The following is a 14886-nucleotide window of genomic DNA, read 5'->3' on the forward strand; positions in this document are numbered from 1 at the left end:
GAATATATATCAAAAGAATTCTACGATTATTTAAATTTATATGGCATTACACATCAAAGATTATGCCCATATACTCCACAGTATATCTCATTAATAAAATGCCATCATCTTTGTTAAACAATATATCACCTGTGGAAAAACTTTTCAAACAACTTTTAGATTATTCAAGATTAAGGGTATTTGGTTGCAAATGTTTTGTTTTTTCTAACAAGAATGACAAACTTTTCTCTCGTGCTATTCCATGTGCGTTTCTTGGTTATGCAAACCATAAAAAAAGTTATAGATGCCTTGATCTCAAAACTAGAAAGTTATATGTATCACGAAATGTATCATTCTTAGAAAATGAGAGTTCTTTTAAAATTAAGAATTCTAGAGAAGTAGATGAATACTCTTTCTTATTGGACTTAGTTCCAAAGATTAATGCAGGTGAAGTTGATCAAGAAGATCAAAATGATATTGTAAGCACCAAACCATCTCATAATAACCCAGATTGTATTCAATATTTCAGACGAAGTAATCTAGAGCAACCTTGTGCTCTAGAAAAATATTCTAAAGCACAGGATCAAATAGAAACAAGAAAATCTTCTAGGTTGTCAAAAGTGCCCAAAAAATTTGTATCCTATAAGTCTTTTTCACCAAAACATCAAGCATATATTTCCTTATTACATTCCTACATAGAACCATCTAATTATGATTCAACAAAAGAACAATCAGAATGGGTCAAAGCCCTAACAAAAGAGTTAGATGCTTTAAAAAAGGCAAATACATGGACTGTTCAAGATATTCCACTAGGAAAAAAGCCCATAGGATGTCTATGGGTATACAAAGTTAAAACTAAGAGTGATGGCACTCTTGAAAGGTTTAAAGTACGACTAGTTGCCAAAGGCTATTCTCAAGAGTATGGAATAGACTATGAAGAGACTTTTGCACTAGTCGCTAGAATGACCACCATAAGAACCTCAATAGCTCTTGCTTCGATAAAGAAATGACATATTTTTCAGATGGATGTCAAAAATGCATTTCTTAATGGGAGCCTAGCTGAAGAAGTGTATATGAAACCATCACCTGGTATTAAGATTCCTCAAGGAAAAGCCGTTCGTTTATATAAAGCTTTGTATGGTTTTAAGAAAGCCCCAAAGGCTTAATATGATAAATTCGATCAAGTTATGCTTGATTTTGGTTTTCAATTTTGTCTTACTGACACAACTTTGTTTATTAAGAAATCTAACACAGGTATTATTATTATTATTCTTTATGTGGACGACATGATCATCACTGAAAGTGATAAACAGAGAGTTGACAATATCAAAAAAATTCTCAAAGACAACTTTGAAATGAGTGATTTAAAATTTTTAATTTTTTTTCTTGCTATCGAAGTGACTTATTCTCCTAGAGGTTATTTACTAAGTCAATCCAAATTTTCTTTTGATATTGTTGACAGGTCTGAAATTACAGATGAAAAACATGTTGACACTCCTAAAGTTGTGAATATTAAAATGAAGATTGACGATGGAGAACCGCTTGAGGACCCAACACCTTACAAACAACTTGTTGGGGCATTATCTTACCTCTCCATCACAAGACCTGACATTGCATATGCTGTCCACATAATAAGTCAGTTCCAACATGCTCCTACCATTGTCCATATGGGAGTTGTGTTACACATTATTAAATATCTTAAAACTTTTATCTTTCGAGGACTTTTCTTGTCTGCTTCTTCATTAGAATTAACTGCTTATACTGATGCAGATTGGTGAGATGACCCTAATGATCAACGCAACTACTGGACTTTGTGTGTTTTTAGGAGAATCATTGATTTCTTGGAGGTGCAAGAAGCAACAAAATGTCTCTCTTTCTTCAACTGAAGCTGAGTACAGAGCCATGACTACGACTACCATGGAAGTAGTCTGGTTAAGGCGATTACTTCAAGATATGGGTGTTATGAGTATGGATGCATCACAACTATGCTGCGACAATAAAAGTTCTATTTACATTGCTAGCAACTGGACATTCCATGAAATGACTAAGCATATCGAGATAGATTGTCACTAAGTATGAGAGAAATTTCTACACGATACCATTGATCTTCCATATGTCTCATCAGAATATCAACTGACAGACTTCTTTACTAAACCTCTCGTTGCTCTCTGATTTCATTTTCTCTTAGACAAACTTTCGGTTGTTCAATCGTAAGTTCCGAAAGTTTGAGAGAGTGTGTTAAAATTGTAATATCATAGCTAATCTCATATGTAATATACCACTATCATATGTAATCTTATCTTTTTAGTTTAGTTTATCTTTTTAGTTTAGTTAGCTTTCTTTTTTTCAGTTTTGGACATGTAATAGGCTTTATGCCTTTTTGACTAAGTCAAAAAGCATAAAGCATCATTTTTTACTTTTTGGACATATAATAGGCTTTATGCCTTTTTGACTAAGTGAAAAAGCATAAAACACTAAGATAGTCGTTGGGCTCCCAATGACTCCCTCTCCCTCTTCTTTATTACTTGTATAAATATGGGTCTCACCCCCATTGTAAAGGTTATATCCCACTTGAATGAAATTATATTTGCATTCTTTTTTGGGTGGTGTTTTTATGAATCTTATTGATTCTCGTGAGTGAGCTTTGCTTATGAACCTTTATGGTTCTTGTGGGAGATCTTTTGTGAGAATCATTTGAGGATTCAGATTGTGGGTTGCATCTTCTTACAGTAGCAAATAACTTTCTTTCTTTCATACTCATTGCTTTGCTTCTCATCATTTGGCCTTCCATAGTGTGATGGTTTGTAGGTATGAACATAATTTTTCGGTCTAGATACGGCTAGAACCGAGTCATCATCACTCTTAGAGATTTGCTTTTTAAGCCTATTCTCCTCCATGCTTAATTCTTCTATAGTGTCTTCTATCGAGAGACTTTTCCTTGATAAGGAAGAGTGGATTTGGTAGATTCAAACTCCTATCTCAACCCATTAATAAATTGGTAAAAGTGTTTGGCGTCTATTTGATTTTGACAGAGTTTTATGACTTTCGGATAATGCCACTTTGGTTTAAGAAGAGTCAACTTCTCTCATAGTTCGAACAAACCATTATAGTATTCTTTAATGCTTTTGTCTCTTTGAACCATATTTCGTATCTTATCTTACAAGTTGCACACATGTGCAATATCTTTAAGATAATACACTCTTCTAGGATAATCCCATGTATTGTTTGGATGTTCAAATTTAGCAAGACTTTGGACACTTTTTAATGTCAATGCTATTAATGAGCCAAGACATAATCTTGGCATGTTCTATTCTTCTTTCTTTCTACTTCTTCTCATAAGTGGTCATTGCCTTATTTTTTTTTAACCTCTATAAGAAGTACTTCTTTCTCACATTTTACTTTGGTAAGGATTAGTTTGGGTTCCGAATCAGTCCCATCCACTAATCCCCACGTTTCTTTTTTCTATATGAGATGTTTCATAATTGAAGCCCATGTTAGATGGTTTGAATCATTGAGCTTGATGGATTTTATGATGACATTTTTATTGTCATCAATTTTACAAAGGTAAAGATAAAGAAAAAAGACTAGAGAAGAAAAAACAAGAGCAAAGGTGAAAATTACGAGCACTTCACCACTAAGGATGGCAGTGGGGCGGGGCGGGGCGGGGCGGGGGACAAGGTCTCCACCCCGCCCTGCCTCAAGATTAGAACCTCCATCCCCGACGGGGATGGATTTTAACCTCCACCCCCGCCTTCATCATGTCCTCCATCCCCGGTTCAAACGGGGATGAGGCGGGGCGGGGTGGGGAAAAGGGTACGTCCATCCCCGCCTCCATCCCCGAACGGGGATCGATTTAAACCTTCGTCCCTGCCTCCATCCCCGAACGGGGATCGATTTAAACCTTCGTCCCTGCCTCCATCCCCGTTTCATACCCTTCATCCCCGGTCCAAACGGGGCGAGGCGAGGCCCCGCTTTCCCCCGGTCCACTGCCATCCCTATTCACCACCATGCAAACACCACCGATCAAGAGTAAGGGTGGAAATTACGAGTACTACAACACCAAGTAAATGCCACCTATCAAGAACACGAACATTCTTTTTTCATGCAAGTACCACCAATCTATTACTTGAAAAACAATCACGATCTTAGTAGCACTTGAATAAGAATTGCAAGAGAGCTTCAACACTTTTAAATTTGGAGTGCCATGCTTCCCAATGTAAAAAACACAATTTCAGCTTGATTACCAAGCTCTGATACCATGTAAGGAAATGAGTTCCTTCAAAGATGTTCACTCAATCACCAGGAGTGGACACTCAAGATAATTCTACCAAAATACCAAAATGAACACTCAAAGAATCACAAATGCGTTCACTCACAAACACCAACTAAAGGAAAATAAAAACAAAAGATAAAAAATAATCATTTTATTTATCTCAACATATGCAAGATGCATTACATTGTAGTGGGGTTTTGCCCCATATTTATACACAAGTGAAGGAGGCCCTAGAAAGTTGTTGGGACCCCAACGGTTCCCTATGTTGACTAGTCAACATGTGTTGACTAGTTCAAATACAAAAAAAACTTAAAGGAACTATTCCTAGTTACATTACATAGGACAATATATATACATTTTTTAGCATGTGTAATGTGTTCTATGCTATGTCAGAGGGATTCGGCTAGCAGGGTGCCGCACCCGCGTTGACTCGACTCAACGCGGGTGCGGCACCAGGTGCGGTCAACCCGACCCTGGGTGCGTTGACCGCACCCAGGGGCATTTTGGTTCATTTTTTTTTGGGTTTTTAAAAAAAAAATTCCGGAACAAAAACACAAAAAGGATGAAGAAAAGTTTTGGACCAACGAGTGATGTGTTTCTTATCCTTCTTTGTTATTGTTAGGTAGGTAGAAGGGAAGAAGAAATACCTGCAGAGAGGCGAACCACATCTCATGGCGATGCGAGTCGAGGGGCTTTTGCAGGGGGCAGAAAGCTCTGGTCTTCTTCGATGTGGGATTTCCATTGCGGGTGCTACTGCTGCTCATGATGGCTTTGAGAAGCCTCCATTTAACATTTGCTCCCTCTGTTAACCTGATTTTTCTTCTGAACGCACAGACGAAATGGAGAGAGAGAGAGAGAGAGAGAGAGAGAGAGAGAGAGAGAGAGAGAGAGAGAGAGGCGTCTACTGTTTCCTATCGGTCTAGGCCTGTCCTGTAGCATGTATGCGATGAACCCGAAAAGTGTGCCGAGGGTTGAATTATTTAAAGATGAAGCTGTCGATTTAGCTTTCTTATCTTATTCATTTATTGTGCACACTGTTTGAAGCTTTTGAGTGTCAAGATTAGGGGTATCAACGGGTCGGGTTTACCCGGACCCGACCCGTACCAAGCCTTATAAGGTCATGTATGGTGATAAATAAGAAGACCTGATCAAGATTCGGGTTCAGACTCGAAGATTCGATTAATCCCAGTATAGTTTGTGAAATTTTATGTCAGATCCAGACCCGACCTGTGTTTCGATTAAGACTCGCAATTTCTCAATGTAAATATGATAAAAACTAGTAGTTTATCCTGTATGGCCTGAGTCTAATTCATGTAGTTTTTATCGAGTTTGAGTATGGTTTTTCTTATGATGAATCTGCCTGGACCCCTGCCCGCTGACCGCGCAGCGGGACCCACGCAGGAGGGAACCCCCGGACCCCCCTTATATATATATCTATATATTTACAATTTTGCCCCTGCCGCACCCCCGCACCCGGGTTTTTTGGAAGTGCCGAATCCCCGCACCCGCACCCGCACCCGCACCCGCACCCGCACCCGCACCCATGTGACATAGGTTCTATGTCACATGGATACCGATGCCGGAACAGGACACTATGTGGATACACTTGGTACAACACAGCAATTAAAAAAAAATTAGGACATAGAGACACTACCATGCACACACACACACAGGTTCTTAACGTAAGGCAATAAAATATGAATATCATCTCAATGCAAACTCTTGAACAAAAAATTCTAAATCACTATAATTAAAACATTAAATAATAAAGCTAAGTTGAAGTTGAAATGCAATGTAATTATCAACATTTTAAAAGAGAAACAACACAAATAAACAAAAAATAAGTAATTAAGATCATAAAAGGAGATAGATAAAGTTAATGACACAATGTTAGCTGTGTAAGACTGTGGTTTAACTTTGTCCATGAAGTGTCCCGGTGTGTCTAAGTGTTGTGTTGTCATTATTTTCAAACCAGTGGCTTAAGGATTGAGTCAACAAGTACATATATATGCATACATATAAATGGTTTGACAATCATAGTGGTTGCATGTGTATTTATGTGTATAAACTTTATAATATATATGTATGCATAACTTTTTTTTTGTACAAATATTTTATCTTGCCAATTATCAACATATACACATTATAGGACACCTGCACAGAAGCGTACATGACTTGGCGAGTCATGGTCAAGTCATATGAAAACTTGGCTGACTCAGCCGGGTCTTGTGCAAGTCTGTGTCATTCACTGGGTTGACTCACTGAATGACTGACTCAACTGAGTCACTATTGTCGACTCTGAGTTTTCAAAACTATGTGTGTCATGTTGACATGGGATACACATGTTAAGTGAAGTGTCATTGTGGCATAGTGTGTGATAGGCTGAGTGCTGCAAAGAGTTCATTCAAATTTACAGTGGCTGATCTTATTAGCAGTAATTTCTTCATCATGTACTTATGTCCTGACTTGCAGGGGAGTCTGAGCCTATAAAGATGTTTGAGCGGACAGCTAATTTATCCAACAATCAAATAATTAACTACCGGTGTGATCCCTCTGAAAAGTGGCTTGTCTTAATTGGAATTGCACCTGGTGCACCAGAGGTATATCCCTTCTAATTAAGTTTTACTTTTCTTGCCACCTTTTGTTGTTTTGGGTGACTTAGCATCTAATTTGCTGAGTTTTTCGAAGGATGTGCAGATCTAATATTTTTTGTCGCGAAGCTTCCTTTTTTCTCTTTTCTTGCTATTACTTTCTACGTGCATCCTTGGTATGTGTGTCTCCTTTGTCGCATCTAGGGCCATCAATGGTTGAGTATCCAACCAATAATGTACAGTCAGGTTCTAGTTTGGGTTCTTGTAGGTTTCATCTCAGATATGAGGGAGCTCATATAGGACATATTATATGTCAAATTCACATGCCTGTATTAACTTAACAATGGATTCGATTGAGGAGTCGGGTCGGGCCATGTTAAGCTTGAGTTGAGATTTGGTGCAAATATACATGTAGAATTTCTTATCACGATTTCAATAAAAAACAGATTGGCATAGCGTGTGTTTTGCTTTCAAGTTCAAACCTCACCCTTTTCTTCAACTTTTTACTGTAAACATATGCAAAGTTTGCAAACAGATCTGGAGCAGATATCAAATGATTTTTAAAATCAAGTTATACTTTCATCGGATTGGGTACCTCACCTGGAGCATCTATAAGTTGCTCATATCCAGACCTGATCGTGGTTGAGTCTGAGTAAATAGTTCTGAACCTGGTTATTCTTTCTTGGGTCTTCATTCTTTTGCCTTACCAAAACTTATTAGTTCGGGTCATCCAGGTACCTGGCCTCACATCAACCAGTTGAAGGCCCCAGCCACAACCTTCCGTCCCCTCTCATATGTCCCTTTAACTTTGTCATGTAGTTGAATGGGTGGCATAAGCATAAAGAATTGTTTTAAAGGCTTGAAAATTGCTAAGGCACTAAGCTAAGAACACTAGCAAAAGTCCATCAAGTTTTGAGTGACTTGGCCAAGTCTTTAAATGGCAGACTTGACTCATTTGTCCAACCTTTTGCAAAGTGAAACTAGTCATTCGAATGGCCTCCCTATCGAGAAGGGCATGACTGGTCTTTGTTTTGAGTGTATTTATTTAAATTTTCTTCGGCTTGAACTTTTCAGATATGTTTTCAGACACTGGTCAAGTTAGCTATGGACTAGGCCCAAATCAGTGAGTCTTGATGCATTCCTTGTAGAACTCTTTGAGCATTTGATAAGCTCCTCAAAACTTGTTATGAATCCTTGAGCCGTGGTCCATAATTTTTAAACTGGTCCATAATTTTTAAACCAGTTTTGCAAGTATTGATGGACAGTAGGCTACTTTGCCCTTTTGTCCTCTAAAATGGGTCTGTTTGAGAAATAAAGTCAATGTGGGACATAAACCTGCTCTTGTCTGCACCCAAAACCCAATTTGTAGACATCGAGGCCTTGTGGACTCTCTGTAAGATACTGTAAGTTTCCTGGACTTCGTCACTTTTGAAGCAAGGGAAGAATTTTGCCTTTGATGGCAAAGTACCAACAGCGAATTTTGTTGCACTTAAAATATAATAAAAGAAGCCTAATCTACACATTACACATATTTTCTTATTTAGCTATTGCAAATAACCTTGGATTAAGAACACTGCATCGGTTATATTGACTATGTTTTACTCTTCCAGAGGCCTCAACTTGTCAAGGGGAACATGCAACTCTTTTCTGTAGATCAACAGCGTAGTCAAGCACTGGAGGCACATGCTGCAGCATTTGCATCTTTTAAAGTGGGTTCCTATCACCGAAAGCCACTGGTTTATTGTCTTCTCCAAGAAGGAACTTCATGTTGTTGAATTGCTATGTTATGGGGTCCTTTTTTTGTTCCGCAGGTTGTTGGGCATGAAAATCCTTCCACTCTTATTTGCTTTGCAACAAAGACTATGAATTCCGGCCAAATTACTTCAAAGTTGCATGTTATTGAACTTGGTGCTCAACCAGGTTTGCTTTTGCATTTGTGAGCCTCTACATGCATACTAGAACCTAAATTCTAAACTGTAATATTGTGAAAGAGAAAAAGCTTCTACATGCATACTACCGATCTAAGCTCTTTTTTGACTTTTGTTAATGCTTTTTCGCTCATTTATGTTGCTGATTTGCGTTTTTCTTAATCAGGAAAACCAGGCTTCACAAAGAAGCAAGCTGACCTTTTCTTTCCCCCAGACTTTGCTGACGACTTTCCAGTCTCAATGCAGGTGAATTATATGTTTAATTTTCATGTGTCTTGAGTTGCAATAACGTTGATGCTAACTATGTTCTTCCATTTTTCAGATATCACATAAATATAGTCTGATCTATGTGGTTACCAAGCTTGGACTTCTTTTTGTGTATGATCTTGAGACTGCTGCTGCAGTTTACAGAAATAGAATTAGTCCAGATTCAATATTTTTGACTGCAGAAGCATCATCAGTTGGGGGATTTTATGCTGTCAATAGGAGAGGGCAAGTATTACTTGCAACCGTTAACGAGGCAACAATTGTTCCTTTTGTCAGTGGTCAGGTGAGTTTTGAAGCAAACTTATCTTTTCCTTGAGCAAAAATGGTTATTGCAAACATTTGCTGATCTAAATATTTTACAGTTGAACAATTTGGAGCTGGCAGTAAATCTTGCAAAAAGGGGAAACCTTCCGGGAGCAGAAAATTTGGTGAGTTCTTGCCTGCCTACACATGATAGCTGAACACAATTTTGGATTGGACATGTACTATGATGATTGAACAATTGCTTCACATTTCCATTGGGTTTGTTGAAAATCTTGTGCTGGTGTAATTTGTTCTGTAATTGTGTGCGAGGGGGTCATGACAATCTATTTGCTGCTTGTAATCTGCCATCTCGACCTGTAAATAATTTGTCCATCAGCATTCTTGTTAAAGTTTTAGGTATTAATGATCTCTGTATCTGCTGCAGGTTGTTCAGCGATTCCAGGAGTTGTTTTCCCAAACAAAGTACAAGGAGGCTGCTGAGCTTGCTGCTGAATCTCCTCAGGGAATTCTTCGTACTCCAGATACTGTAGCAAAGTTTCAGGTATAGTATCATTTCTCTCTGGAAGTATTTATAAGTTTCTTTTTTTTTCATGTTTACCATTGTAAAATTGCATAAAGTCCAGTCTACAAGTTATTATTCAGTTAAAATGAAGCTTGGAAGTAGAGGTGGGCAATGGGCAGCCCAGCTCACCACAGGCTGGGCTTGGGCCTATAAATTAGGCCCGAGCTCAGCCCAGCCCGGAGCGGGCAGACTGACATGGGCCGGCCTCGGCCCACCCCATATATATATACATATATAAAGAGAGAGAGAGAGAGATGTATCTTCCAGACCATTTATCACCCAGACCCCTTTAGAAAATGTACTTGCATGTGTTTTATGTTTAATGTAAACTTTATTTAGTAGAAAACTTGTATTAGTTTAAGCATTTTTTATGTTTTGATGTGTTTTTAGCTCAATGAAAAAATCAATGGTATATATTGCACCAAAACTTGATTAACTAAAACTCAAGAATTCTTGTTAATTTGTTTCGATCCAAATTATGGTTTTTAGTAAATAACCAATAATAAACACATCTACAAATTTGTATTAAGCAAAAAACTTGCACAAATATGTTTTTTAAAGAGGTTTGGGATGGTTTGGGGGATAAATGGTCTGGAAGATGCACTTCTCTCTCTCTCTCTCTCTATATATAATATTATATATAACATATATTATATAGGCCAGGCGTGGCCCGATTAGGCCCATGGGCCTCCCAAACCGGGATTTTGGCCTGGCCTAGCCAATGCAGTCCATTAGCGGGCCGTGCCGGCCTGTTGCCCACCCCTACTTGGAAGTAGCTTCTTATTTTGATAGATAGGGGAGCTCCATCATTGGGATGCTTTTGGCATGTTGGTTAGAGCTTTCAGCTTTGTCTTGTCAGACTGAAAATTTGCTTTTTTTTCTTTGGTTATTGTGCTGCAGTTGTTATAGGTTTTATTTGTTTTTCTAAGCTGCTGTTTCTCTTTCTTTCTTAATGTAGAGTGTTCCTGTGCAAGCTGGACAAACTCCACCACTGCTGCAGTACTTTGGGACATTATTAACAAGAGGGAAGCTGAATGCATTCGAGTCACTGGAGTTATCACGCTTGGTTGTGAATCAGAATAAAAAGAATCTTCTAGAAAATTGGTTGGCTGAAGACAAACTTGAATGTAGTGAAGAGCTGGGGGATCTTGTGAAGGTAGAACTGTAATATATTCTTTGGTTGTAGGAATTGAATGATGATGGCCTTGCTATTTGCTCCTGTATTTGTTTCCCCTACATGAAATCAAATTGAATGGTGTAACTATTTCTGTTGTAGCCTTGAACTAATTGTGAATTGCATGTTATTAGGTGCGGCTATTTTGTTGTGTTGCTTTGGTTATTATTTTTCATGAGATTTTGCGTTCGTCTCCTCATAGATTTCCTAATGAAATTGCATTATTGATTTTGTGCAGTCTTATGTTGGTTATAAAGTGCACATAACATACCTTTTGATCTTTTAGTATTTATATGAAAGATTATTTAGTGTGAATTGATGTCTTATGTCACTATCAAGATTAAGAAACAAATTACATTTGATCTGAAAATTTTGTAGAGTACATACATACACATACAAATGCATGCATGCATATATGTATGTGCTTGCACGTGTGTATGTCCTGCAGTATGCTATTTGGCTGTGATAAGCTGCATGGTTGAATGGTTATCATAGTCTTATATCTTTGACATGAGAAAAAATAGTCTGCTTTATGGAAATTATAAGTGTGCCTAGTTTGTCCTATTTTTCTTTCCTTGACAAGCATGGGGTTCAATCAGTTTTGAGCATCATATCTAAGTAATCTTCCTTGATTAAAGTTTACATTTCTTACAATGTTGATATACATCTTTACTCCCCCCCCCCCCCCCCCCTCAATTAGACTGTGGACAATGATCTTGCACTGAAAATATACATTAAGGCGAGGGCCACCCCCAAAGTGGTTGCTGCTTTTGCTGAGCGAAGAGAATTTGATAAAATACTTATTTATTCCAAACAAGTAAGTGTCTCTTGCTATTTTGTTGCCTTTTGCTTTTATGCCCTTCATTCCTTTATCCCAGGGAAAACTCTTCTTTTTGATTGATCTAATTTTTTACTAGATATCTTTTCGTGGTCCAGGTTGGTTATACCCCTGACTATCTCTTCCTTCTACAAACTATTTTGAGATCGGACCCTCAGGTATATTCTTTTCGCTTTGTCTGTTGTTTAGTAAAAGGAAATTTTGTTTGGGAAACTCATTATGAACTACTTAATTTCTGTTTTAACTGCTTATGTGGTCATTTTCTTCAACATTTCGGGTACCTGTGAAAAGCTAACTACATGCTTATATTGGAAATGATGTTGGTGAAGTTAGCTTTTTTTATTTATATTTGTTTTTTATCACCTTATTTGCCTCAAATTCGTGGCTATCTTGGACTGCAGGGTGCTGTCAATTTTGCACTAATGATGTCTCAAATGGAGGGAGGTTGTCCAGTTGATTATAACATAATTACTGACCTTTTCTTACAGGTTTGTTGAATCTTTCTCTCTCTACTCACACGTGTGCTTGCACAAACACACACACGGAGTGTTGCTGTTGGTTAAAATTTTGGTTTTGAGATCGAGTGCTTTGAGTGGAGTGGCCAACATTTCATGATTGCTTTTGTATAATTTTTGGTGTTTTATGTTGCACATTCTCTTTCTTTTTGTTGTTTTCTTTGTTTTGTTTATATTTTCTTTGGCAATATTAGCTTACATTTTGGGAAAACACTTTGGTTGTCTTCACCATTTCTGAGTTGAAAACTCTCTGGAAATGGTCCATCACATTTAACTTGGTTTTCCCAAACCACTGGCAGATTCAGGAAATGTTTTACAATCTTTTTCTTTCAGAAAATTTTAGTTGTTTGGGGTTTGAATTGTATTTTTCTTATTTGAACTGATAAACAAAAAAGGACTGAATAACTTGATAGTGAGCTCAACCTCTTTGATATACGCTAGCCCACATTACAGGGTTTTGAGCACGATTTGTTAATGATTCTGCATTTATATTTGGAGATTCTTGAATTACTGATAATATCTACGTGTTTTCTTAATATAATGTCCTGGAGATCTATTGATAATAATAGTCTAATGAAAGAGCTGCACAGCTCAACAAAAATTCAGTTAGTTATATGCATCATTAACCAACAAGATTGGAGAGTGTGCACTAATATTGCATGTTGATGCATTTTATTTGGACCCAAAGTGGCAAGGCCTTGGGTTGAATTTTCGCTTGAGGCAGTAATTGCACTGAAGTAATTATTACCTGTTCTATGCATTGTTCTTCCATTGCTTTCGTTGCTGTCATATCTAGCTTCGTGGCTTTTTCTGGGTTCACATCGTTTGCTTCTTATGTTTCCCCTCATGAGCTCATCTTTACTTTTCATTTTAGATATTGGTACACCTTTCAGTTGTTTTCCTGAAAGTGAGTTAGTTCTCTTGCAGAGGAATATGATACGAGAAGCAACAGCATTTTTGTTGGATGTGTTGAAGCCGAATTTGCCTGAACATGCCTATCTTCAGACAAAGGCAACATTCTCAGTGGGCCTATTCAGATTGCATGTCTTCATTTTGTTTCTATTGCCCACTACGATTGATTTAAATTTCAGGTTTTGGAGATCAATCTGGTGACCTTTCCAAACGTGGCTGATGCCATCTTAGCGAATGGGATGTTCAGTCACTATGATCGTCCTCGGATAGCACAATTATGTGAAAAAGCTGGCCTTTATATGCGAGCCCTCCAGGTAAGAATCTGTCCTATTCTTTAGTTGATGGCATTTTGAGATGGGGTAATTTGATTTTGCAAGATCTGTTCACATTCTCAAGGCATTCAAGTAAGAAGTGTGGTAAAGAGACACTGATTGACAATTTGACCGGAGTCTTCTTGTACTTGCGCAAAACTTAAGCCTGAGCTGATTCAGTGGGATCAAATGGTGCTATAGAGCAGTGCTGTGAATAGCGGCTGATAATTGTACAGTGCAATGAATTATTGCATGAAAATTCTCTGGAACCTCCATGCTTTGAGTATGTACTGTTTGTGGTGATTTTAGTTTGTCTTCTGTGCAGCACTATACCGATCTGCTTGATATTAAACGTGTAATTGTGAACACACATGCTATTGAGCCTCAGGTTTGTATCTTTTTTTTTCCTAAAAGTGGAAACTCTTCTGTAATATTTTGTAATATTTTGTTTCTTTTGTAGTCATTGGTAGAGTTTTTTGGGACACTGTCTCAAGAGTGGGCATTAGAATGCATGAAAGACCTCCTACTGGTTAACCTCAGGGGCAATCTTCAGATAATTGTTCAGGTAAATGCACTTCCGTCACGTTCAATCGATTTGTCCTATAAAAATCTATTGTTGCTTATTGTGTCAACTATTTCTGTAGACAGCAAAAGAATACTCAGAACAACTAGGGGTGGATGCATGCATTAAGCTCTTTGAGCAGTTCAAATCCTATGAAGGGCTTTACTTTTTCCTTGGCTCATATTTGAGTTCCAGGTATCTATATTGTTATGCTTTACCACTGCTTTTTCCTAGGAAATACTCGTCTTTCTGTTTTATGAAATATAATTTAGGCATTTTTATCATCTTTTTGTGCATGTCTTTGTTCTTTTCTGAAAAGTTTCTTGGTGGCATCATGTAGTGAGGATCCTGTTATACATTTCAAGTACATAGAAGCAGCAGCTAAGACAGGTCAAATTAAGGAGGTAGAGCGTGTGACAAGGGAATCTAATTTCTATGATCCTGAGAAGACGAAGAACTTTTTAATGGAAGCTAAACTCCCAGATGCGCGCCCACTTATAAATGTCTGTGATCGGTTTGGTTTTGTACCTGATCTTACTCATTACTTGTACTCCAACAACATGCTGCGGTATATTGAAGGCTATGTACAGAAAGTAAAAATCTCAAAGCACTTTGTTATCTTCTCCATCTTTTGTTCTATTTGCTCCTTGTTTCTTTTATTCACGGTGAAAGAGAGAATGTTTGTTGATTTTAATATTTTTTTAGTTGGT

The 14886-nt window shown here is 37.7% G+C and overlaps 1 protein-coding gene across 1 annotated transcript in view; it reads left to right on the forward strand.

Annotated features, from left to right (window-relative positions):
• LOC149843802 (clathrin heavy chain 2-like) overlaps positions 1–14886 on the forward strand; it is a 52821-nt gene that overhangs the window by 31753 nt on the left and 6182 nt on the right. Inside the window, exons 5-21 of the mRNA XM_090000066.1 lie at positions 6725–6852; positions 8454–8552; positions 8655–8763; positions 8938–9017; positions 9094–9321; positions 9401–9466; positions 9727–9843; positions 10823–11020; positions 11739–11855; positions 11975–12034; positions 12278–12364; positions 13319–13402; positions 13483–13617; positions 13940–14002; positions 14075–14179; positions 14259–14371; positions 14517–14769. Coding sequence (XP_089856192.1) covers positions 6725–6852; positions 8454–8552; positions 8655–8763; positions 8938–9017; positions 9094–9321; positions 9401–9466; positions 9727–9843; positions 10823–11020; positions 11739–11855; positions 11975–12034; positions 12278–12364; positions 13319–13402; positions 13483–13617; positions 13940–14002; positions 14075–14179; positions 14259–14371; positions 14517–14769 — 2042 coding nt within the window. The remainder of the gene's footprint in view (positions 1–6724; positions 6853–8453; positions 8553–8654; positions 8764–8937; positions 9018–9093; positions 9322–9400; positions 9467–9726; positions 9844–10822; positions 11021–11738; positions 11856–11974; positions 12035–12277; positions 12365–13318; positions 13403–13482; positions 13618–13939; positions 14003–14074; positions 14180–14258; positions 14372–14516; positions 14770–14886) is intronic.

The sequence above is a fragment of the Nuphar pumila genome, chromosome 3, assembly GCF_984573655.1.
Source record: "Nuphar pumila chromosome 3, dmNupPumi1.hap1.1, whole genome shotgun sequence".
Lineage (NCBI taxonomy): Eukaryota > Viridiplantae > Streptophyta > Magnoliopsida > Nymphaeales > Nymphaeaceae > Nuphar > Nuphar pumila.